Genomic DNA, 27,484 nt, shown 5'->3' on the forward strand with positions numbered 1-27,484 from the left:
CAAAGAAATTTTATATCTACCAAATGCCTTTGTACAAAACCAACTCTCGCAAGTTTCCTTAGAGACAATTCAAAACATTTTAAATATTTTCACCTATAGTTCCTGGAAATTTAAAATACTTTTAAATCCTTCCATTTATTGCTTTGGAAGAATCTGTATATTTTATTTAGAACTGGCCAGAGTGGGTAGTAATGTCAATTTTCTCAAATAACAGTATTTGAGAAAAACAGCAAACAGAGCACAGCATGTACATACACTGCTTTCTGTTCAAAAGGTGTTTGCAGTGCTTATTGTTAAGAGTCACTTTAACCAAAGTTTAAAAAAGAAATAATGATTTGGTCTCTAGCAGCAGCAGAAAAAAAAAAAGTTCATTATAGGAAGCTTACAGTAACTTCATGTCCTACTGAAAACAGACTTCTCGTTGATTGATTCTTTATCTTTAGTTAAAGCAATATACAGGTAACCAAAGATGGATTTTTTTATATTATTATCATAAATCCGTACCTTTTGAAGATATATGCAGGCTAATAAATCCCTAAAACCTCCTGATTTTGAGTTAGTACTTTCTGATATTTCATGTCTATTGCAGGAAAAAAAAAATCTAACAAAAAAAAAAAAGAAGTTAATTATTTGGTATTTTGACTTGGCTTGACGTTTAAAACTTCATGGCTACAAGAAATATTTGGAAGCATCAAAAACACTAGTTTAAGTTTGAGTTTATACACACCAAAATATTTGAGAAGCTTTCCTTCCTGTTTGCCTGAAAAATTAAACACTGATCTAGCCACCGAATTAGGATTCCAGAACAGTGAAGGATTAGTGCAAATATTTTAATTAAATAATGTAAAAAGAAAATTTAATGTAGATATCTTCATTAATTGTCTGCAAAAATTTAACAGTTGACAAATTACTTCTAAACCAGTAAAATAAAGCGTGCTTTCTCTTTTTTTTTTTTTTGGGGAAGAGAATGACTTCAGATCTTACACCAAATTGCTGGAGATGCATAGTTTTATTTGCACACTAGCTTAAAAATGTTGATAAAGTTTTCATATTTTCATATTGATTTGGACTATTCACTTGGGGAGCATTTCTGCTCTAAGCATTTGAACAAACTGTGACCAATACGTATGGTTTTCTTGTCAAGAGCTGCCTTTGTAAAAAATCACTTGGGAGTTTCATGCACTTCAAAATTCTCTGTAAGCGATGCTGCGAGATTAAAAGCTCAATCAGAAGGGACTGAATCTAATTGCAATTACAGAATTAAAAGATTTTCCTTCCTAATACTTATCTCTGAAAAGCTGTATTTTTATAAAATTGCACAGACTGAAGAAGCACTCCGTTTCTGCTGCAGAAACTAAGCCCTTCTATAAAGAATATTCTGCCCTAAAATTTTAGCCACAACAACAAACCAGTCCACTGAGAGTGTTTCCCTATTTATGAAACCTACAACTGTGTTACAGGATGAAAGAATTCCTGAAAAATCAGATTTTTAGCTACATAAGATCTTAAAAAAATCAGAACACTAGGAGAAGTTTAGATTGGACAGGGACCATCTGTCCAACTACAGATACAGGCTGTAGTACCTGCAGCTTTTACCTGGCCTTAAGTAACTTATTAATTGCATCTCCCACCATAGGCATTCAGCAATTGCTTGTCCACAGTAGTCCATCATCTAGAAAGGCAACATAGGCAAACTTTGCAGGATAACTACATTTTTCCTAGACCACTGTTTCTCCTTTGTGCTTATTCCACCTTGGTTTATAGTTGGTTTATAATTGGTTTATAATTGTCTTTGCAAAAAAAACAGGAACTCAACCACAGATACCAGAATTGTATAATCTAAATAAAATAAAAACAACAACAACCAAAGATTAGCATAGGTAATTCTAGATCTAAGACAGAAACTGTTTATCTATCATATAAAGATGAGGAAAGATTTTTGCTTAATTTATCAGGTTATCTAGGAGCTATTCACTCCATTTACGAAGAATAGAAACAGCCTGAAATCTGCGCTATTTCAAGTGAAGTAGCTCTTCACAGAAACGTACCGTTGATATCTTCCAGTCATCCTGTCTTCATAAGGCTATTTAAAGGAATTCAAAGCTCCAACGTTGAATCACTTTTTGTGCTAAAGCCTTATTTTAAGATTTATGATCATAAAAAGAGAACTTCTGAAACAAACAAAGAGCAACAAAAAATACCAGCTCCAAACCCCAAGCAAAACCATGGCAGGAGGTTCTGAATCCAGAGAAAGCTAAGACAGAAGTTAGTCCAAGTGGTCAAAGCCATTGCCACAAAACAGGTTAGATTGTAAGGACACTAACACAAGACACACATGGTTTAGAATGGGGTGAAAGTACAAAAGATGGCAAATCAAACGTTTGCAGCCATAGTATTTTTGTTACATTCTCATGCAAAACCCTAGAAAATATCATCTTTCCATTTCTTAAAGCCACACATGGGATTCTGAACAGCTGAGGCAGCTGTAATGTAAAGGTCATTTGTTAAAATCTTACTTTAAAATGCATTCGTTTTCAATGCCTACTTCTGATGTGTTGAAATAAAAATGTAGACTTGTACTTACTATACCTTGCCCCTACCCTTCAATTTTCCATCTAAGGTCAGAGGAACAGTTGTTGATAAGCCTCATCTGATCTGCTTTTCAGGCATTATGTTTTGGGAAAGAACAGTGCTTTTTTGGTAACATTTACTGAACTGATGTTAAAGGTAGATATATGTAGAGCTGCGTTAACACACAAAGATGTAGGGGTGAAAAAAACAACAGCAAAAAGTAATTGGGAATTTCAGAAAGGTCCTTGTGAATAGAATATTAAGTGCAACCTCATTTCTCCCTTCATTCATTATTATGGTAATGTTCGTGCATCTCTAGCCGGAGTTGTGCCACTTGTTTCTTTTCACACTACTCCATCCTCAACTGCAACTCTGAACCCACCCACCAATCTTTAGTGCTTTCGTCAGCATTCTATCCACAAAGTCCTTCCTAAAAATTTCATGTAAATAATAAATAATTTACACAGGCATTCTGTATGTGTAAACCGCATTTTGCTTTTTTCGTCTGCTAGCCGCAAGGAGGAAAAAAAAGCAAGCTACAAATAAGCATGATAGATATTAATCATGTCTGACCATCAGTGAAACAAATCAGCTTTGTGTTCAAGGAAGAAAACTAAGATCCAACAAGGAAAAATACATAGAAGATGCTGTATAACAACAAATAAAATAAAGATTTGCTGTAGATGCTGACTGAGCATAATGCGACGTTTCACAAAGCAAATGCATACAGAACTATTACTACTGTTGAAAGTGTTCTGTGATCAGGATCTGTTACGGATCTGAAGCGTATAGAGTTATTGTTTTCATGTTTCTTACTTTTCTAAAGCCATCTGGATAGGAATCGCTTTCAGTGGTAACCTCCCTGACGTTACCCACAGCCATTCTGAGATACAGGATTGCCAATGTCAATGGCATATTAACTTTGGAGATTGATAACTGCTCAAATGTCAACATTAGGTAGGATTTTTAAAAGATGCTTATGCAATGAAGCAGTCTCTCGATTCCAACATGCCTCACTGAAAGTCTGAAGCACTGTTACCTTCTCCACTACTGACCACCTTAGCAGAAGCATCCAACCAATCCATCTGGTCTGCACTTCCAAATTTCTTCTCACTAATCCAAACCTGCCCTAAACTTCTACCTTATATTTCTTCTTAGATAGTTCACCTTATTCATGCCTTTATGCTGGCAATGCTATTGCAAGCCTTCAGTAACATAACAATATGATCACAGTTTGGAAATTAAAATTATCTGCAACTTCCCCAGGTCTTAAAGCATCAGTTCAGCATTGGCTCTTTTTAATAGCAAAACAAACCCCAATCATATTATTCACGTTTAAAAAGAATACCCCATTTTTTCCAAACTAAATGAAGCAACTCAAACCTGCCACACCACAACCTGCAGTCTCCAGGGAGCTTGCTTCAGAACTTCTACTTGTTGGCCATGGCATGAAGCCTCACAAATACCCACATGAGGGCAAAAAAAACCACAGACCCAGAAACAAGCTGATTGAAGGGTACATATACAACTGATTTCTTTACACCTGAGGAATACCAACTTTTTACAGCATCATAAATTTGAGACGTCCACAAGTACAACACAGCATCACTGTTACAGGAATACTAGGTCATCTGGCATATATACAGCAGATAGAGAGTCCTATCCAAACAAATTCTGCTACTTTATTCAAAGAGTTCCCTTTGTCATACTAAGTACCCAGCTTTCAAGACGTGTCAATTCTAACAAGGAAGAGCTCCATTTTTTTGCCTCACCTTCAATTCTTTTCACCCCAAGCAGTTAAAGCTTACACAACTAATCTGGAAACTGGTATCAAAGTAATCCTGTACAAATTGAGTTTATTGTTAATAAGAAGGCAGAATCAGAAAGCATTTAACAAGTGATTCTCCTTACCTTCAGCACAGCAATGAATGGCACAAAATTAGCTCTCTGAAGACCATTTTTATAGAGATCTGAAAGAAAGAAAATCAGTACCAGTTTTGCTACTTAGTCTTAATACCAACATCACCTTGTATTTTAGTCTGGCAAATAAAATTCTGTGTTGCTAGAGAGATAAGGAACACAAGTGGAAAAAGGAGAGCTGAAACTGATTTCTGTTCTCTTGCTGTATGAGAAGTCATTACATTCTTAAGGAAGAAAGGAAGGAACATCTTGAGAAAGTCTGGAAAAGGCAGGGAGTGAAAGATGATAAATCTCTAATGATACGTAACTGATTTTAGCAAAAGAAATAAGGCCTATGCCTGTTTAAGAAAGATATAAAAAGGATTTGTAATGCTGGGTGAAAACTGGTATAATTATAAGGCCAAAACTAGGTACCTAGGTACTACTACCAGGTACACCCTTTTTCCAAAGCAAGGAGATCCATCTAAGGGAGGGAAAAAACCCACACCTTTACACAAAGTTGTTCAAAATACAACTGAGTACCAAAAAAAGAATAGAATGTTAGGCATGTAGATCTGCACTCGGAGAAAATTTAAATTAATTAAAACCAACTGCAAAGTGACGTTTTGTGTCTTATTTATCTCTACAATTTATATAAAGTTCTCCTCTCCAGAAACTATCCAACTGCCTAACATACTCATAAACTTCTTCATTGAAAATATTACCACTTAGATTGTATGATGTGCTGCTTTATTCCATTTGGAATAAATTTGGAAGCCCTATAAAAAGGCAGTATAGCAGCTACTGCTGACAGTAGGAATAACCAAGAGAATACAGACACCTGGCTACTACCACACCTGATGGAGGCAGGAATACCTTCCACCAAAATCCCAATCCAAGGCCATGCCAGGTTATTAACACCTGTACTCACCATAATGCCTGAAGGCTACAAGGCTAAAGCTTTCATGCTCTACTAGCAGATACTGCTGGAAGAAGATTGCATGAGAAACCAACAGGGTATCTACACAGAAGCATTTAGGAAAATTATTAACGAAGGTGATTCTGTACCCTAACTATGAGCCAAGATGTATGAAGCCACATATTCTCCATATTTCTACAAACCAAAACAGGTAAACATTTGTTAAAACAGCAATCAATTGCATATTTACTCGGAGAAATTTGTGAACGTGTATCATTACTATAATAAAGTGACTTCTGTTACTTCTTCTAGTTAGTAAGTCTAAGGTTTTATAGTTTTTTTGTTTTGTTTGGTTTTTTTTTTTTTTGATGGTTTTAATTATGTCTGTTTTGTTAGGATGAGGAAAAAACGGTAATTTTGGTGGTGAAAAGAAGCCAGGATTCCTCACACACTATACCTCAGTATTTCCCCCTCATGCTGCCCTGAGGGAGAAGGTTAACATGGTTGAGCATATCACAAATTGTCAGCAGCTGAGTGCATCTGCTCTCTAATGGAAAAGATACTTTCCTCCTTTGTAACCACAAGAGGAGAATCTCTGAACTCAATCTTAAACCTTGGTAAAAATACACTGCATTAATCTAACACTTTTCTGTGGAAGTATTTCAGATACAGACCATAAGCACGCAGGAATAGTGAAAAGGAGGAAGGGAAAAAAAAAAAATAAAAGGCAGCAACCAATGTCTGGATTGCGATGTTGCTCAGTTCTGGAGACACCTTTCTTGATGTTCTCGGTTGGATAACTAGCAAAAGTGATGTCTTTCAGACAGACACATAACAATAATTGCCACAAATTGACAAATTAAGAAGTGGGATGCAACACCAAGTTGTAAGAATCACTCGTGAACTCTAAAGAGCAGTGGTTCCACAAACACATGGCTGGATCCCAAGTGAATGAGGCACCATTGCTGAGTTCACCCAGCTATCTTAGTTCTGATTTCATCTGGTTTGCTCAAAAAAAGGGAAATAAACCAACAGGAAATTATTTCACCTTTTAGAAACAACATTTGAGAGCTTTCTTGTCTTTTTTTTTTAAGATAAAAAATGCATTGCAACGCTTTAGTGATTCTTTTACCTAATTAGAGAAATTCACTGGTAGTTAATACTGTAACTCTCTAGTATTTTTTGCAAACATTTGAAATTAAGCTGAAGTGTCACAGTAAGTCACATAAAAATCATGCATTATGCTAACTACTAAGACTACACTACAACAAAAGTTCTCGTGTGCAGAAAATTGTACTTATTGCTCAGTTAAAAGCACCCTCAGCATCCCTGTTCCCAAATTCCCTCCCACTGGTTCGGATAAATTACAGAAAATTAGAAACCACAGAAGGGTAAGGAAAGGGGGCAGAAACATGTAGAGTTAGAGATGAGAAAGGAGTTAGTGAAAAACCTTTCTTCCTAAAGAACATGAAACAGTGGGGGACAAATTGGAGCATCTCAAATTCTGGAAGGCTAGCAAGTTTATTAGTATTAAATACTGTATAATTCTTATAAAATTGTTTTGTAAGATACTGAGATTAATTGTATTTGGAATAATACTAGTAACATGTTTGTTTTTACCTTCTGGTGGCCTGTTAGATGTTGCCACAACAACAACCCCGTTTTGGAACAAGTTTTCAAAAAGCTGCTTCAGAATCATGGCATCAGCAATGTCAGTGACCTGTAGAAGACAACACATTTGTTTTATCTTGCTTTCAGCTTCTGCTGCAATAGATCTGCAAGTGGCTTTATAGCTAGGAAAAATGCTCGTTAGTGAAAGCCATGGAAAAAGATTCTAATTATTGCTTGGTGAGAAAAAATAAAAGGGATAATTAATAAGCAGTGAATGTACCACAGTCTTTCAAAACTTGCCCGCTCTTTATTATGGAACTCCACCATATCTTTACCAATTGCTAAATGATTCCATGTTAACTTCTATTATAAAACTACAGGTGGGAGACACAGAAAACAGATCTAAACATTTAAGAGGCCTAATTAATTGGAAACCACGTGGAAAAAAAACAGAAGACAGAAAGGAAACACACACCGGCTGCTTTACATTTCTATTACCTTTGAGGCAAAGGTTTGCAGAGGTGAATTTAAATGGTCATGGGACTTCAGAAATAAAGACAAGTAGCCAACTATACATAATCAGCTGCTGTTGAAAATAGAATGATATGACATAGATACTATTGTGTGATTGTTGCAAAAAACAATTCAACAGATGGCCCATCACAAAAATAAGCAATTTCATTGTTCTTTTTAAGTGCCTTCTATTACTGTCCATGAATAATCAAAAGGCACAGCAGTCACTTCCAGCACAGTCAGCCTCTTCTAACCTTCAGGCACAAAACACTAACAAAAAATAAAAAGGGGTGGGACAAACGATACTGAAATAAAAAGGCTAAACAATGAGCAATAAAGTAAAATTTCTTTAAATATCTAAGTTTAGCTTAACTAACTTGCTTTACAGTACCAAGAAATAAAAGGAATGCAAAACAGAAACCACTCCATATAAATAAAAAGTAATAAATTTGTCTGAATGGAAGAAAAGCATTGTTACAAGAGCAATTCATATTTTGCAGGTGTTCACCAGCTGAGATCAGTGGTCCTAATAAGTAAATCACCTTTACTATCATTAAACTCTTGTTTCTCTTGCCTTCTCCTTGATTATTATACAGACACTTGTTGCATTTTGGCTTACCAGATACCCCAGTTTTGAGAAAATTAAAAAGTGGTGGCATCCTGAGAGTTATATGCATTCATGACACAACAGATTGATGGCCTGCTATTTTGTGCCAGCTTAGATGTGTATGTTGTAATGGTAATGCAAGCTACAGAAGACTCCAACCACTTCTATCTGTATATTTTTTTCTGATCCGCTCTTCCTTCATTTCTAAAAGACCTTTCTAAGTAGCAAAATAAAGTAATTTTACATTAGACACAGTGAAACACAGGTTACATTTCTCACAGCTAGACTGGAAGCAATAAAGTTCCTGTTGAACCATAAGTAAATATCAGTTTCATTCTCCCAAAGATGTCTTCTATTTTGTTCTATAAAATACATTGTGTTTTTTTTTTTCTTTTTTAAAAACAAACTGTTTTGATGTGATCAGCAACACTCCCAGATTTGTGTATCTCTCATCACTAAGCTCTAAAGAGCACAATGATTCACTATTGCACTGTATGTCTGATATAGGTGTTTATGCACCCACCTAGTGCTAAATTTATTTCTTCTGGATATTAAAGTTTAGGAACTTTCCTGGTTGTCTTGAAAAATACTGCAGAAAAGAAATTAATATATATATGCATTTTAGAGATACCTGAATTTCTTGGCTATTGGGTTTGCTTTGTGATACAAGTTTTTAAATCCATGAGTTTGTAGTGGCATTTTTTTTAATTTCTTTCTTTTTTTCTTTTTTTTTTTACCATCTTGTGCTTAAAAAAAAACACTAAGGCACACTACCTTTAGGAAATAAAGGCTGAAACAATGTTAGCTCTTGAATGAAAAAAAAAAATTAATAAAATTCTCTTACTAATGAGAATTGCTATTTGATGCTGAATTCTGATGTTTTCATTGCATTAAAAAAAAAAAAAAAAAAAAAAAAAAAACTCCTGAAACCTCTATCAAAAAGCAAGAGCCATTTTGAGAACTGGAATGAAAATTTAGGCTCTCTTGACCTACCAGAGCTTTGGGAAGAGAATTCTACCAGATAAAGCAACTGGAAGACAGCAACTAAAGCACTGTCATTTCTCATATCTTTCACTACGTCCAGAACTCATTACAGGAAGGAACAAAAGCAAAGGCTACAAATTACCAGTAGGGAGAGCCTGCTAATGGAGAGGATAGATATATTTCATTAGCATTTAAGAGAAAAGATTTTTATGACCTAGTGCAGCTTTTCACTACAGCTCATATCAAGAAAAAAAAACATATAAAAACACATCGGTAATAGTTAATTTACATGTATAAGTGCCTGAGACTCAGTCATCCACTGATTGGTACAGTTCCATGTAATGAATGACAAACATAAGCATGTATTATCAGTAATTAGTATTAGCACAAAAATAAGAGCCTAGTTTTTATTAGGGGCTTTTAATAGCACGTAGGTTAGGAAAAACTCCCTAAATTGTAGTTTGGTTAAAGTCTAAGTGGTACTGAAGCTACATAAATACTAGCACTGTATCATCATTCAGCATCCCAAGAAGCGCAGATTCTGTTTTCATTACCCATACCAACTACCATAGCTTTCAGTCGCATGGCAAAATTAGAGCTTCTAATTACCTGCGTGGAGTTATTTGATCACTAAACAATGACTACTCTCATTATATTGGCCAACCTCTATGTCCTGAAACATGAAAATTATAATTACAAATGGGTTAATTCAATGAGCACATTTTTGGAGCGGTTCAAGACTTCCGTGGTTTAAAAAATAAAAAAGACTAACATTTATAGTACACGGTGTGACAAAGATCAATAACAAGAAGCAATGTTTTAATCTGAGGGCATGCACATCAGGTGAATGCTGATACAACACCAGCTTCAGCATGGACAAGCTCAGAAGCTTCACATCATCTCTAACATGCTGGCTATCTCACAGTATTTGTAAAAAGCAACATTTTAGGACATTTTGTTGTTGTAGTTGTTAAATATAACAAGATTTTGGAACACACAAACTACCTCACAGCATCCTGAAATATTTGTGTAAGTCATTTTGTCAAACAACTCCCCATTTGTTTGAGGTTTCTCTAAGCAACATGACTCACTTCAGAGTACTTCTGTTTCCTTTAGCCCACTGTCAAAGAGGAATTTGAAACCTCAGCAGTACTTTTTTTTGTCTTTTGAAGTTCTACATTTGGTTTCATCTGAAATACGAGCACTAACATTACTTTTTGCTGTCACTGTTACAGAATCACTTGTCTGTGTCTGATCTTTACATAAATACAGCTTATGCTTTTTTTTTTGACAGGTGTTTGAAAGAAACCTGAAATGTTCCCAGCAAATCTCAATAGGGTTCCTGATATTTCCTCAAAGCACGAGTGTTTAGTCAAGCAAGTTACAGACCCAGCGTGACTTCCCATCTATCAAAATAGACAGTAGCTTTGCCTGCAAGTCAGAACAGTGTATGATTTGACCTTCCAGCTCTTTCCAGTTTTATTTTAATCTAGCAATTCTTCAAGTATAAATAAAGCTGTTGTAGTGAAATCTGGCTGTTAGCTCCACTGGGAAAATCATCTGAGAAAGTCCTGATTTCCAGATTATCGATGTTAGTTTTGTCACTCTGAACTGCTCTTCCAGCTACTTTGAGTATTTAAGCAGGTTTCTTATTCCAAATTCAGTGCCTTCCACAAACTCTCAGAAAAATGGGGCTCCTCCTCTTCAGCAGGCAAAGCCTTCCTAGCATTTCATGCTACAGATCAGCCAAAAAAAAAAAAAACAAACAAAAAAAACAGCTACTCAGAAATCTGTGAATGTAGTCCATTGATATATCAAGAATAAGTACATGCATTAAAAATCACATAAGAATGCAGTCTTGGAAATACATTTTGACGTGTATTTCTTATACTTATTTTCCCAACTGTGACCCACCAACAAAAGTATTTTTATACAAGGTGATTTTTACAACTGAAGTGGTTGCTGTACCTCAAGCAAGTCAGCAGGGGGAGCAGGCAATCAATTTGGACACCAAAATTACCAGGAGTCTCTCTTTAAAACGCGTTAGGGATGACAGACAACATGCAAACGCAGCAGCAAGCAGTGGACATTAATAGAGAAAACCACACATTTACACTAATAAACTGTACTACTGTTAGCAAAGATGCCTCTATGAACCATTCAAACATACCTCCACGTATGTCCAACTGCATGTACGCCTACATAGCATTCAAAATTGCCTTTTTTTTTTTTTTTTAAGAGAAACCCATGAGCACTGCAGTTAGAATATTGAGTAGGTATATTGAGTTAGAATATATTAAACTTGGTTGTTATAAGTTTTACTCCAAACAAGCAAACCCAAAAGCAAAGAACAAAACCAAACCACAATCTGCAGCTTTTGGTTGAGATGCAGGCAATAAATTTTGGCATAATAATTTGAAGTGGTTCAGAGAAAGTCAACTTATTTTAGAGAAAGTGTTTTGACAAAATACCTTTGATACCCATAATTGAAAAGTTGATTAGGAAAATGTTCTTTTAACACAGTGAAACACCGCAAAATATAACTCAAATACAACTTGTTCTTAAACGTTTTCAAACAAGATTGCAATGACCCCACATATTCCAAAACCACAGGTCAAAGGATTATCCCTTGCTGCAAAATGCAGAAGTAACTTAAACCAAAAACACCTTCTACTTAATGAGCTGAAAAAAAAATCCCATTTGTGGGAGCTGATCATAAACTGGTTACCTTCTTTTGTGCGTAGGCTATAAATAGTAGCTAGGAGATCAAAATTGCTCTGTTTCAGTTATATGCTAATTTAAGAGCATAATGCAGGAAATTTACAGTCAATAGATGATTCTTTTACTAGCGGTGATTTGAGAAACAACACAGCTCTGTTCTCCTCTTCCCCTGCAGTTTCTCTTGGAATTCAGAATCTCAGCTGATTGAGCTGCTTAGTATACCTCCTGCTCTCAGAACAAAATAATAAAATAAAGCAATTATATGCTTAAATTTTTGATGTTCCTTAAAACAAAATTCACAAGCCACATAAAACAAATGGATCAAGCAAGCTAGCTTGGGCAAACATCGTTTTATCACTTTATTTTTAATTTTCACATTTAATTGAAAAGAAGTTCCTTAAAATGTACATTACACTGATAAAATTTGACACTGACACTCCAAAGCCTCCAGTAACTCTAGGAAAGAATTTAAATTGAAATTGATATGTTATTTCCATGTCCTTAATCGCAGTGAGACCATTTTGTTCCTCTATATAAGCCACAGTAAAGACCAGGCACACCAACCACGTATCAGGTGACTACTGTCCTGGCACTGTACAGACTCATTTTAAGATGACAATTCCTGTCCTGAAGCACTTATGAACCTAAACTTTAATTATTACCCACTAATGTGAGTAGTAACTACACGATAACTTTTTTTTTGTTTTTCCAGGAGATAATATAAAAAAAATTAACACCATCTTCTGAATCGTAAAATCACTTCTGCTCTTGACCTTCCATAGTTCACTTCTGGCCAGTAATTCAAATACTATTCAAGTAGTAACAAATACCCTATTTTTAAGATTAACAGTAATGTCATGAAGTTTTCCTTAAAAGCCAAGGAGTAACCTCTGATTTCTTACCTGAAATTCATCAAAACATAAGAGGGAAGCCTCTTCGCTTATTTCCTCTGCTACTGGTGCAATAGGGTCATACGATTTGGCCATAAGTCCTGGCTTTCTTTTTGGCAAGCTCTGCTTAAGGCGATGTATTCCTGAGTTGATGAGACGTAAGCGAATAAATATTTCTCATGCTTTTGTAAAATACAGAAAGCAAAATTATTTAACTATAAAATAAAAAGCAGCCCAATGCAGTTAAAAAACTTCAGATTTGACCTAACTTCAGGAGTGTGAAACCACTGTTTTCAACCACATCCAGGCAACTACTAAAACCACAGAGATTGTGATTTCTATATTCTTGCTACGAAACATGAAAAATAAAAATCATACAACCCCCTTGGATACTAATATGAAATCCCTATTGCTTATTTTTAAAACTGATATAAATTAGTTTTATCTTGCTCCAGTTCATGACCTTAGCTTCAGTTTCACTTCATAATTTGGCATTTTCTGTCCTAATCATCTTGTGAGTATAAAAAAAGAATCCTTTCAGTGTTTACAAAACAGTGACAGAGCTCTGTGCATCGCATGCTCTGGAGGTATACTTAGTTAAAAGAACTCAAAGTTAATGCAATTATATTTTACAATGTAAACAAGATGATGCTGATATAAAGTTATTACATACATACTTTAATGCCACAGATTGCATTCCATCAGCCTACAAAAAATGTTTGGCAAACCAAGGTCAAAGAAGCCAGCTTTGTTAAAATTTAATGAATTAGAGCACCAGTGACAAGAAACAGAAAATCTCAACAGTGACCCAATGGTGATAAAAAAAACAAGGGCAGTTAAGAGGGGCAGAAGTTGTTTATGCCAATGAATGCCTTCCAAGAAAAATGCAGCTGTCACAATACTTGTAAATTGTAGCATTATTCACTAACAATTTCACAGTATTCATCTTCACTGATTTAGTTGTCTCTGAATCATGATCCATCACAGAAAAGAACTATGATGTAGCATTTACACTTATCTGTCCTTTTGAGTGACAGCATCACATTACTTTCTGTTTTATCATTCATTTTCAGCAGCTGCCTTCCTCAGACTGCATGTAAGCTAACCAGTAACTGAAGAATATCTAGATAAGGATTTAATCCTAAACATACATGCAATTCTCTATACAATCTGGTACACAAAACATTTGAGAAGATGCTTGAGAAATAGTATGCAATTAACATCTACTCCAGCATGGCAAACACTGCAAAAATTCTCTAATTTATTTCTTTTTTTCTTAGAAATTAAGTAAGATCACATTGTATGCTACACATCCGAAGATGAGACAGGGTTTTTTTTTTTTATAGTTACCATAGTTCATAAAATTGTTGTAAATACCAGTATCTGCACTTACTCTGGTGCACATCTAGCATGAAGCCATGAAAATGGACTCTCTTTTTCCTTTCTACTTCTAAATGAGAATAGAACATGTCCATCACCATTGTCTTCCCTGTACCTTCAAATAAAAAAAACAACACACCCAACAGGTAGTTAATTTAAGAACAGTATGTACTGATTACAATAATGATTGTTCGTTAGCTTTGAACTAATGAAACTATACTCTTCCACAAAGTAAGTACAAAGCCAGACTGTTGGGGAAGAAAGGTTATGTTTCATGTTCAAAAACCCAAAACAACTGCATTGTTATTGTTCCATTCTGATCTAAACAGTGTTGACTGAAAGGTTGCACAAATGGCTCCATAGGCATCCAGAAAACAACATTTTCACTTGAAAAGCTTTCTTACTCTACACTGTTGTAATTAGACCATACACGTTCTCTCCCTGACCCACTCCCCACCAAGCTGCTTTTCAAATTCTTAAATTGCATTCTTAAATATTAGTGAGTAGGTAACACCGCAAAAAATGCATACAAGGTTTGGTGTAGGCTAATTAAACAGCTTCCAATCTTCTAAGGTGTAATTGGGTTAATTAACATCATATTCTGGAAGAAAAATAATACTGGAAAAATCATTAAAGCAATAATGCTACATAATTGTCAACTTTTTAGATACTTCAGAATTTGAATGAACACACATTTAGATGAAATTCCATTGGAACTGATGTAGCTGAAACTTACCGACATCTCCATAGACATAAAGACCTTTTGGAGGTTTGTTTTTTGCAAAGAGCTGCAAATCAAGAAAAGCAGAATAAATACAAACATGGTGCACAATAAAAGCAAGAATATATACCTGTGATAAAGTAATCAAGCAGCTACATTTAACTACCCGAGTAGGAATAGCCAGCAAAGTATAACCTTGAATAACTTATTAGCTCAGAATTGGTAAGCAATCTAATGCTGTATTTCTGTGAATTTAGAAAAAAAAAGACAAATACACACGCTGATTTTTTTCTTATATCACTGTGAAAATACCTCCATCCCTAGTCCAAGTGTGTGTATATATATATATATATATATATATATATATATATATATATATAAAAATAACTAGAACACATGGAAAAATGATTAAATGTTTCCCAATACATCATGATCCAAATAAACCCTCTTCCCTCAAACAAGCTCAGAAAAAAGGATGTAAAATAAAGCACTACTACAGGACTTGCACATGTATGTTGTACATACCAGCTTTGCTTAAGATATAAACATTTAGGATTTAGAAAAATCAACATGACAAAGAGAGTGAATATTCTAGCTCCCCTTTCTCTCTACTTTGAATTTGAAATGCAGAGTTACCTGTTTTAAACATGATTTAAACCAATGGATGCACAGTTCCCATATATCATTTCAAATTGGTGTTTATATACACAAACACAAATGAAAGGTTAAACATTTCCTCAATTGAGTTTTATTTTAATTAGCACTGGTTAAGAAGTTTTAACCTCTTAACATTACTCAGGACATATGTTATGACACCTGATTACTTATTCTGTTTTACTCAAATATATGTTTTTATGGAAATATTTGCAATAACCTCACTATTAAAATTTGAAACAGTCTTCCTCTCCCACCCTAGGAGGACACTCATATGCATAGGCACTTCCAAGTAAATCTGTAAAAAGAAACAGTTTCTAAAAAATTGTAGAGTCTTTAAAAAAAAAAACATCAAATTCATGACACTGAACTGACATCCACAAAATCATCACACGGGAGTATAAGGTTATTTTAAAGTGTTCCACTTCCAGAGTTATATGAGCTGAGCCAAAACAAAGGAAAATTAAAATTACAACCCTGTAGTCTCATTTGGAGCTGGATAATTGCTAAACAACTTGAATCTAAAGCGCTTTTCAAAATACAGCACCATGTTAAAGAAACGAGGGAGTCAGTAGCAAAACACTAATTAAACATGGAAGAAAATACACGACCAAAGATAGACAGATAATGCCTCTGGTCTACAGAACGAGTTTATTCAGAAAACATGCAAGAATAACTCTTATATAAGACCCACTTACAGATCTAATTTAGAGCTACATTAATAGATAATCAGAAATGTGTATCATCAATCTGTGGCTGAACAGGGTTTCAGATGTTCTGAAACAGTTCCATTAATAGCCATGGCTGCAGCTACCTGCTAGAGCGTTGAAAGCATAGCAAGACCATTTAATTGACGTACATATTTCTGTGTACACTTTTTAAGAGCTTGCACTCATTGAAATTAATTCTCAAAGTTAGATTTTTTTTTCCCAGTTCTTTTTTCGCTGTGTATCAGACATAAAAATTTCTTTATTTTTTATATTGAGATTAATAGCATGCATTTTAACAAGGTAAAACAAAATTTATTACATAAAAAGATAGTTTTAATGAGGTATGCAGCTTTTCCTAGAACTCAGAAAAGAAATGAGTGCTTACAGTACTGCTTTACCTGTTTTTGTGAAGATAATAGGACTAGAACAAGTAGTAATGCCTATATTTTATACCCTTTTTAAAACTAAAATATGTTTATTAATTACATTTAATAATCTTAAAGTTTTCCTTTTTGATTATGTTTTATTCTCACTCCAATACTTACCATTTCTAGAAAAAGGTTGCAGTAAAGGATTTTGGTTTGGTTGTTGGCTAAAGGAAGACAATAAAATAGCTTGGATTCCAGAAAGTCTAAATCAACTCCTGATTGATTTAAAGTAGAAAAAAAATACTATTTTTTGTGAAGATAACAATTGTTAAGTGGTATCTGATTCCTTAAAAAAAAAAAAAAAAAAAAAGAGGGATACTGTGGCAGATCTGAATACATTTGCTGAAGCTGATAAACTCTAAAAGCAAATCATCTTTGAGCAATTTAAAGACATTTGTAGGAAATATTTTATTTTCAAGTAAAATTATCTTCTGTATACTTCTGACAGAAGTGACACCATCACCACTTAGGGTGCTCATTTTCTCAATCCTCTCAGGTACTGTAGAACACTAAAGTTTAGAGCAATTTTAGATAGAGGTATTTTCCAATCAACTGTAGTTTTTCGTATTGAAAAATACAATACGTACATATAAAAATTCAATCAGTAGATTTCTAGTTCTGAAATGCAGACATCCTAAAATAGACCACTAAAATAAAGATTGATGTCTGTTTCATGGATGGATGGGAGAAGAGTGGGAGACAGAAGACAAAGTCAATGAGCTTCTCTCTCCATATTGTCCTGAGGTATATTTGATCTGTCAGTATTCAATCGTCTGACATCACTGTTTTTGCCCGAGTGCTAAGATTTAAGAATGTTAAAGCTTAAAGTGCACAAAACCAAAGACTTGAAGGGATACACAGAATTTGGGTTTGAAGGAGAGAATTTATAAATCTTTAAATGTGTGTTTTGAACGCTCTACCACATCCTTTCAAATAAAGGCATCACCACTAACGTGTCAATACCCTCCAGTCCTCCAAGATTCTTTATTCCCATAATATTATTTGCAGTAACCTAAAAAAATCATAACTTAAGTGTTTCACTAAGATTCATTATCATTATAACGTGCTTAGAGCAGGAACCTTCATTCCTTTTATAGAACAGTTAACTTTGACTTTTTTTAAAAAAATCATTCATATGCTAGAATATTTACTATTCCACTAGAAAATATACACATCTGTGTCCCCAGACTTAGGGAATTTTCCTCTCTACTTCCAAAACATTTTCTACTTTTCTGTTTTTGTAACTGAATGCCTTACTTTGGCTCCATTGCATTAGATTTATCTTGCTTAAACCTCAATCAATTAGCATCCTCTCCCCTCTACAGAATTATATTCATTAAAACATCTTAAAACTGACAACTTCCTATTCTTTCTTCGGCATATTTGGTAATAGGCAACATCTTCCCACCTTCACCAGTGCTGCCTGCCTCAGACACCAAGAGAAAACTCAGTTCCTGGGAATATTTCACTCATCTGAGAAACTTTTAATTGAAAATCCACATCAGTGTTAAGGTGGTTAATTAAAATATGCAAAATTCTAGAGACAAGTATCCAGACGGCATTCAGAAAACTAACAAACAAAAAACCAATCAACCAACCAAACCAAAACAGAAACAAAACCAAAAAAAATCCATACACAAAATACACTAAGAAAACTGCCTCTTTCTCCCACTCTTTCACAAACCTTCTTTTTGGTTGCTGTTGCAGCTGAAGACATTTTCAAGGTCTTGGATGGCGTTTGCTATTGTTCATACCTCTTTTCAAAACATGACCTCACTTATAATTGAGCTTATTTCAAGTCATTAGTACAGCAACTCAACAACTCTTAAGATGTCCCAATTGGTATTATTTTGAAAAGCTAGAGATCTGAAACATCTATGGAAACTCTTATGGCCTTGAACTTCAATTCAGAGGATCTCAAAATATCTCAACATACAAGGCCGTGCTTTCACCAAGTTGAAGATCAAAGTCATTGTTCAAATTTGAGTAATAATTTTGAAAAACAGAAGCATACTTGATTTGCAGCAACACACTAATTGTTTTTCCCCTTTAAATTCATTCTAAATCGATGCCCAAAAGACACTGTATCAAAATAAAACAAATACAGTTTCACTATGGTAAAGGAAGCAGCTGTTTTCTCCCTAAAAATTGCTTATTGTAGAAACACTTTGCCTGTGAATTGATATAACTCTCTCAGATAAATATTGAAACACTTCTATTATATCTAATATCAGTTCCCTAATCCTACTTTCACTTTTTATAGTGAACAAAACTATTTAGATGAAAGGTGACAATAAATAAAAGCAAAGCAGACCATTCTTTTACTGACTCCTAAGCACAATAAATTTCTACTGGAATAACTCAGTTTAGAAGAGTATTTTACATTTGAGGTAACAAGCTAGCGAGTATCAGACCCAAGAAGAGGCTGACAACTATTTTCCTTCCTTTCCCCTCTCTCCTCTCCCCCTTTTTTTTTTCTTTTCACTGCGACCTCTCAAACACACTCTTTTCAATGCCAGAACTAGGAAAAATGAGCATGCTTGAAATGCCATGCATCTTTTTTCTTTCTTATACTTCTTAGAAGTGGCAGTAGATTCTTCTCAACCCTGAAGATTTCACACTAAAAGTAGGTTAGTCAAACTTGTAGAAATCTCCTGAAAAAGCAAGACCTCAAGCTACTATGTGTAACTGATTAAACAGTTGGACTCAGTTGCAAAAAGGTCTCGGCTTAAGATGCATCAGTATTTCATTTACATCTATTAAATCCCATTAAATAAGGGGAGATCTTATTGCTCTCTAGAACTACCTGAAAGCAAGGTGTGGGGAGCTGGGGGTCGGCCTCTTCTCACAGGTAACTAGCAGTAGGACTAGAGGGAATGGCCTCAAGTTGCACCAGGGGAGGTTCAGGTTGGAAATGAGGACACATTTCTGCTCAGAAAGAGTAGTCAGGTGTTGGGACGGGTTGCCCAGGGAGGTGGTGGAGTCACCGTCCCTGGGGGTGTTCAAGGAGAGGCTGGATGTGGTGCTTGGGGACATGGTTTGGTGGGTGACGGTGGTGGTAGGGGATGGTTGGACCAGATGGTCTTGGAGGGCTTTTCCAACCTTAATGATTCTGTGATTCTCACTGAAGGCAGCATTATGTGGCAGGTATCACAATCTCTAAAAGCTGGCTGAAATTAACGAATGGAACATGAAGCAATGAGAGGATTGCTTTGGAGGAATTAGTGGAAATCCACATCCTCACCCTCAAGCAATGGCATTTGACTTTGCTCGGGTTGGTGAGATGGCTTCATTGTGATTAGCTCTGCTGCTATACAAGGACAAGGCACCATCACAATCTCCTAAATACAGGAAGATTTGTATCACTTTACTCTCAGCAGGAAAGAAAGCTTCACTTTACATGCTTCCCAGTCAAATAAATAGTAAACAAACCCACATAATGGTTGATCTACAAACCATTACGAGACACCTGCTCTAACAGCCATGATGATTCACAGCACTCCAGTTAACACGAGTCAGCTCTTCAAGTTATTCTCAAAGGCAGAGCTTTTAGAGAAGAATACCCAAACTTCCAAAACAGCTTACCAGAAAAGATCAAAATGCTAGCCTACTGATCATTCCTCTGTCACTCCTCTACAGAATGAAAATGGATAAAAGTTTGGCAGGATGCCCAAAAGATAATGCAGGAGCAAACCAAGTAACTGGTATCCTTTTGAGAAACATTCTCTTTTAGTTGGGTACGGGGTCTGCAGATACTTTGAAGACATCTGATTTAAGAGCTTATGAGTCCAAAGCCAAAGCTTAAGATAAAGTCTAGAGAAAAGAAAGAAAAAGAACAACTTCTCACATTAAACATCCTTCGGACACAAATCTCTGGCCTGTTAGATCACACCTGTTGAAATAATTTGCCTGCTTCACACAAGCAAAAGAGGTTTAGGAATCCAGCTTGAACTCCTTACAACCAAAGGAAAACAGTTTTCTTCCAGGCACACCACAATATTGCTTATCTTTGTTATCCAAAGCAATATTGTGGTGTGCCTGGAAGAAAACTGTTTTCCTTTGGAACAGCACATTTCTCTTCAATACCTGCCCACAGTCTTGTTTAGACTCAAGAGCCTATAAGGAGATAAGACAACGTATCACAGAACCACAGAATCACAGAATTTCTAGGTTGGAAGAGACCTCAAGATCATCGAGTCCAACCTCTGACCTAACACTAACAGTCCCCACTAAACCATATCCCTAAGCTAGGGATAGAGAGGTTGCAGACAGCAACGAGATAACCTCTGAGCCTCCTCTTCTCCAGACTAGACAAACATGGCTTTGTTGGCCTCCTCTGGATGCTTTCAAGGATTTTATCATCCTTTTATACTGTGGAGCCCAGAACTGCACGCAATCTTCAAGGTGAGGCTGCACCAATGCTAAACGTAGTAGGAGAATAAGCTCTTTTGGCCGGTTGGCTAAGTAAAAAGTCAAGTAATGTGATGAGCTAATGCACCAGCTGGAAAAGACAGAAATATCCTCCAAACCCCTTATCTAAATCAAAATTATAGAATCATTTATGAAGGTACCTCGGGAGACTACACGATCGAACTCCCTGCTCAAAGCTGGGTTAACTTCTGAAAGAACAGAACTTCCAAAGACGTACTCCTTGCCCTCTAGAAACCAACTTGCCTTAGCATTTTGCTTCCTTCAATTAACCACTCTCGTGCTTTTTCCTTCCACAGTGCCTGACTTCTGTTCCTTGGAATTACTTCTCATTCAGGTGTCTTCTCTCTGTATATCACAGTTGAACTAGATGATATTGGAGGTCCTTTCCAATCTTTATGATTCTATGATCAACAAAAAAAGAGCTCCTTCCTAGGTGTTTAGCCTGCTTCCCTCTGTCAGGAGGCAGGAAGGCATTTCTAGTCAAGCATATGATTAGCAAATACACGATATCCATCTGCAAGTATGAGCCTAAAGTTTTCTGTGGATATGGTGGCAGACTGATAAATGAGCACTGTGTCCCAATGTTCTGTATCCTGTTACACTTGCCTGTTTGAAAGAGGTATTTCCACTGGTGCAATACTTGTTCTCATAGTAATATTCTCTTCTCTTGCTTTTTTTAACTCCTCGAAGCTAGTATAAATTTCAAGAACCTTAGATTGGTAAATTGCAGTTTGGTATCTAAAAGGTAGAGGCCAGCCCTGCAGGTTTTGACTCCTCTGATTTCATTCTACGTCATTTAAGCTTGCCATGCGAACAAAATACAGTATTTGTGCCAGGTAATCAGTGAATTTGGGGTTGTAATGGCAAGTATATAGTTAATTATCGAGTCTAATAGTTACACAAACAGTTTTATGCCCATGAGATGAGGTGTGTTGCATAATGGATACTGCAAGATGCTGCTGTGGAGATCTATTAACACAGACAGCAGCTGATGACGTACACTGACTGTAACAGTGAAAGTTATTTCTAATGAAAAAATAAAAGCAGAAGTCATGCAATAGAGAGAAAGAACAGAGAGAACTCCCACTGAGTGTCTGGGAAGAGTATAAAGCTGTCGACACAGGACGTGTCTCCCCATTGCAAGAGGCCAGGAAATTCAACAAGACAATGATGGCAATTTGGATTTTTCTATGTTATTTCCCAGCACAATATCATTTTCATCAGACTCACTCAAATGCCCAATTGTGTCCCCCACCTTTATTTATGAATCTGTGCTGACAGGAGTATGTTAACCAGGTGCAAATGTTGCACCTTCACTGGTCATTCAGCTTCTGTCAACATCTATTACTGGCTAATAATTCTTAAGTATTTAAAGACTTATCTGCTTTGCTGTGCTCTGTTTGATTTTCTACATAAACTAAAGCCTACAAAACAAGAGACAAGGAAAGCAGGGGAAGAGAAGACCTTCTCATGCCAGCTCTAGTTGCTTCCCATGAGAACCTGCCGTAACAACACTATCAGAATGTGCAGGTGCAAGGCCACAAGAGCAGCAGTACAAGAACAACAGCACAAGAACAAGACGTGTAAAGTACTGCCACAGCAGCTCTGGAAAACATTGCACCAAATACTCCAGGAAGAAGTTAGAGAAGTGCAACAGCAGGCCTGCAGCAGCAATAATGCTAAGGCAACTGAGGTTTTTAATGAAATGTAGGACAGGTATATGTCTGATTTTTTGTTAATGTTTCTTTTAACATTAAAAAATTCTGATTTTGTTAATGCTGCTTTTAAAAGAAGCCCACAAAATAAAATACACTTGTGGTGCAGATCACACCTATTGCCTTCTTTTCTCAGCCCCCCAGCTGGGGACTACCAACATCCACCACATTTTTTAATTTTTTTTTTTTTGAAAAAAAGAAAGATTTATATTATAATGTTTTGCAGAGTTAAATTATTTAACTTGGATTATTTAAAACCTGCTGGCTGACTTCACTTATACGCATGGAACATTTGCCAAGACACAACACATCAATGTTCAGTGTCTGTAACCCAAACAAACATGCTGTGCTAGTGCTTGAGAGCAAAATATCTAGCCTAAGCCACCCCCCTCCTACAGAGAAATAACATTTTGGGAAACACAGACATAACCATAATCATACAAGATTTTCTTTCAGAATTATTTCAATAACATTTGTTTGCTGGTAGCATGCCACTGGAATTTTACAAATCAGAAAAATAAAGAACAGAGAACCAAACATGAACAACAATCTACCTGTAAAGATGCAGCTGCAAAAATAAGATTCAGGTTAATGAGAGAAGTTTGTGTTTTTAAGCACATTCTTATGATCAAATAAAATTTCAAAAAAAAAATATCTATCATCATTATAAATCCCACCTTTGAGAGAAGATTTTTTGAACTGATGGTGTAGCCTTTAAGGCTCTCGTGCAACTTCTGCAGGTGCTGCACAACTCTTCTTTGCTGCTCATCATTCCTCAGCTCTTCTTCTTTAATCAAGAAGTCGTAATGTTCCAAAGGTCCACTGCAAACCAACAAGGCTCTAGCGTTAGCGTCTGTAAGAGTACCAGAGACTGTCTTCTCTTCTGCCACCTGACTTGTGTATGCTGTAAAACGAAAAGTAGACTTTTAATAGAGAAGTTATGAGAAGCACCCTCTTATATTCATAAAAACCACGCATTGTTAACAGTTCTTGCAAAGATATATATCTATATGTTACTTACCTACAACCACTAGAGTATGTTACCCATTTTTTATTACATCAACTTCTTACTACAAAACAACGTTAGTATGTCTTAACACTTTAACTGATTAAAAAACACACACAAAAATTCCAGCTGGAAAGTTGGTAAAATTTGGACGAGCTGTTGTGAGGGAAGCATTGACATCTCTGTTGCAAACTGGGGGCAAAACCACTTAAAAAATTCTCTCAGAGTGCATTTTTCTGAATAGATTAATCCTTTAGAGAGGTGGGCTGAAAGAGACAGAGCTTAAAAGCTACCAAACAAGACCAACTATGAGTTTTGTAAGCATGTTTGAGGAGTCAAAGACCACAGTAAACAACCCAGTAGCTGTGAAGCCCTACAGTGCCACAGCCCACTTTGCTGGCATTATCTTCTACTTAGAAGAGACAGGACCATGCCCAAGCAGAAATTGTTTAAATTTAAAAATAAGTCACAATCACCAGGCATGAAATGAGATATAACTAGGAATAAGAGAGCAAGCTTACAGAGAGTGCTTGCTAAATCAGTAAGATCAGACACCTAACAATAGAACACGTTGAAAAGGCCTTCATGAAAAGGTGTTGCTTATGCTGTAATTTCAAAGCTCGAGTATAATCACGAGTAACATAATTTGTACCAATGACAAAAGAAACAGATTTGGAAAAACACGGAGCAGACAGAACAATGTCAAATAATTTGAACATTGCAAGATCCATTGAAAGTCACCCTTAAATGCTTCAGGTAAGCTCCCTACACAACATAACAGCCTCTAGCAGGTTTCTTACAGGCCTCCTGGATGGTGAGTAAGGTTCAAAACCACACCAAAAAATGAAATTACTGTGATCTTCAAAAAAAGACAAATGCAGAAGAGTCATAGGTCAGTCAACACAGATCTAAACCACAGGAAAATACCGAAATGAGTACAGACAGGATTGTGATTTTTTTTTTTTTTTAAAGCACTTAACAACATGATAAATGACAGGCAACACAAACTTCTCAGGAGCAAGGAGTTTTCCTCTCTGACCACATAACACACTCGGAAAAAGGAAAACCATCTTAATTGCACTAACACTTTTGTCTTTGGGTCTCACAGTGTTCTCCTAAATAAAGTAAGAATGCTAGAATCAAGTGAAATACCTTTTGAGCAGGTACAAAACAAGCTAGGAAAACTATCCATAGTGAACGGGTACTACAATTAAACAAGATACGTGTTTCCAACTGAGTTTCAGAGAGAGCTCAGAATCCCAATTGTACAAAAATCCAAGTAGAATATAGTGAAAGCAGGTATTGTACTTAGGGGACATAAATAACTGAAATTAAGAGACAGACAACGACCAACTGAAGAGCAGCTCTGCAGAAAAAGATCCAGGGCTACGCTGGATCACAGACTGACAGCAAAACCTCACCGTGACACTACTCCATATGGGAGAAAATACTCCAAGGTGTGTGTATGTTTGTGTATATACAAGGGGCAAAACATAAGCACAAACTAAAAAACCCTGCTCTATTCAATACTGGTATGATCTGCCCTGAAACACCCTTAAGTTTTCTCACCATATTTCACAAAAGGTACAAACTCGAGGGAGAGATTAGAGGTCTATTTAAAGAAATATTTGTTACACCCCACAGAGGAGGTGTAAAAGTGCTCAAAGCGGCAGAAGAAGACTTTAAACTTGTCCCAAATATTTTTTTTTAATTGATCAATTTTATCCTTTTATAATATAACTTTATTAATTTATTTATTGTAAGACCTTCATTTCTCCAAAGCAAAAGTCACTGGTTACATCTGTAGTCAGCAATTTCACCAAGTTCTTCTGTCCTGAAGGAGCTGAGTTACTGCTATGAATTAAAAGTAATTAGATCATCCATAGCTGAAGAGATCTCAGAGAGTTGAGTTCAGAGTTTGTCATTGCAAAAATTTCAATAAAACCTTTACAGAAGACTAAAGAAAAGCACATAGCTATCTCCAGGTACATAAGCAGTAATGATTAAAAAAAAAAAAAAAAAGAAAGAAATGGTAAACTTAATTAAGGCGGTGAATGAACCGACTGATGAAGAGAGAATTTTAAGATTAAGTCAGACAAAAATCTATCAGGAACAGGTCAGTGACACCTGACCTGCATCCAAACAGAAGCAGGGATGGGGAAAAACAGATTATCTTATTTTTTCAACCATTTACTGCTACATAAAGTCAATTGTGATCTGCACATCTAAACCACATGTTGCCTTCACAACACAAAGAGCTTGATGTCCCTAAGAGGCAGCCAGTGCCCCACTGCACCTCTGTAAAGCCTACTCCTTACCACAAGATTAGAAGGGGAAAAAAATAAAAATAAAAGCTGACTTGGGGATAAGAAAGCATTTGTGGCTCATGACTTTCCTGGCTATGGACAGAGCACACCAGCAGGACTTCTCAGAAGCGTGGGTTTTGTCTCAGGTTACGCGTACTTGCAGCTTGCCGTCCCGGGAATGGGAATAAAATACTTTGTCATTAACAGATGACAGAGATGAACAGTATGTGCAAGTGATGACAGCGGGTGTCATGGCACAAATTACTCACTCTTCTCCTAAAATAATATTGAATGGTAGGATTTAGATGTGGTGGGGGTACCAGCAGACACACAGTAACTGGTAAGTGTTAAATTCAAAGGTGTAGCTGCAAAGCAAAGTCAGATGTCCCTAGAAAGAAAATAAAAGGGGTTTTAGAGATAGGTCAACACAAGACAAGCTATTCAAATGATAAATGACAGAGAGAAACAAAATACAGGTTTTCCATTCTAAACTGTATTTTGTGGGGCACGCTGCAAAACCATTCACACCACTAAAGCTCCTCACTAATCACTCCCTGAATGGATAAAGAAAAGGAATTTTTAGAAATTTTAATATATGGCATAGGAATAGCAGACAACTGCCTTCCATCATTGTATTCCAAGGAAACTACTGCTTCACTAGGAATCACTTATACATAATTCAGTGCATTAGTCCTAGCAGCCTTCCCTATGTGGCAAAAACTCACTTTCTCTCCTACTACTTCACATATTCATGTTACATAAACTGTTACTTCCTTGTATTAGTTCCCTTTTGAAATGTTTAAACACAGAGAAACCACTTTCTATTTCTATGCATTTTACATTGAGCTTTTCTGTAGTTGTACCTCATCACTCAGTTTTACATGAAACAATGTAAAGCTAGAGCTATGTGCTTATACATAATCTTTCCCACCACCAGGATACACAAAAGCATTGGATTTTCTCACCTTTTGCCTAAAATTCAATGCTAATTTAAGAATTGCCACTGGCTTACAACTTTGAATTGCTATTCCTAAAACATAAGCATTAGTCCAATCTCATTTTACTTCAAGCCACAACAATGCTTGCATTTGCCTTTGCCTTTCTGGTTGCCTACACAAGCATCGCAGGTCAAGTTTTAATACTGACCTGCTGCAATACACATCTGCAAAAAAGGTCCTTCTTGGAGAAATCAGAGGGAAAAAATCAAAGACAACAAAAACTTATTAATGTTTAATGGAAATGCCAATCTGAAACTATAAAAGTTTCCCTTACAGTGACTTGCTTAAGATATCTTCAATAAAGTAGCTTTCATTTATCACTGCAAAGATAAGTACCCACAGAAAAAAAAAAATAAAAAGTGTTCTTAACTCCAAAGACCTTCTGCTCTGGAAAACAGCAACAAATTGAAAAATTAATCA

At 35.9% G+C, this 27,484-nt stretch overlaps 1 protein-coding gene across 2 annotated transcripts in view; it reads right to left on the reverse strand.

The window, feature by feature from the left end:
- The window catches only part of AFG1L (AFG1 like ATPase), a 66,272-nt gene that overhangs the window by 36,618 nt on the left and 2,170 nt on the right, over positions 1-27,484 (reverse strand). For both annotated transcript variants that reach the window (XM_068677765.1, XM_068677764.1), the window contains exons 2-7: positions 23,432-23,658; positions 14,832-14,883; positions 14,109-14,210; positions 12,728-12,858; positions 7,010-7,109; positions 4,483-4,541 (exon numbers count right to left, since the gene is read on the reverse strand). In XM_068677765.1, coding sequence (XP_068533866.1) covers positions 4,483-4,541; positions 7,010-7,109; positions 12,728-12,858; positions 14,109-14,210; positions 14,832-14,883; positions 23,432-23,658 — 671 coding nt within the window. The remainder of the gene's footprint in view (positions 1-4,482; positions 4,542-7,009; positions 7,110-12,727; positions 12,859-14,108; positions 14,211-14,831; positions 14,884-23,431; positions 23,659-27,484) is intronic.

The sequence above is a fragment of the Anas acuta genome, chromosome 3 (genome assembly GCF_963932015.1).
Source record: "Anas acuta chromosome 3, bAnaAcu1.1, whole genome shotgun sequence".
In the NCBI taxonomy this organism is placed as follows: Eukaryota; Metazoa; Chordata; class Aves; order Anseriformes; family Anatidae; genus Anas; species Anas acuta.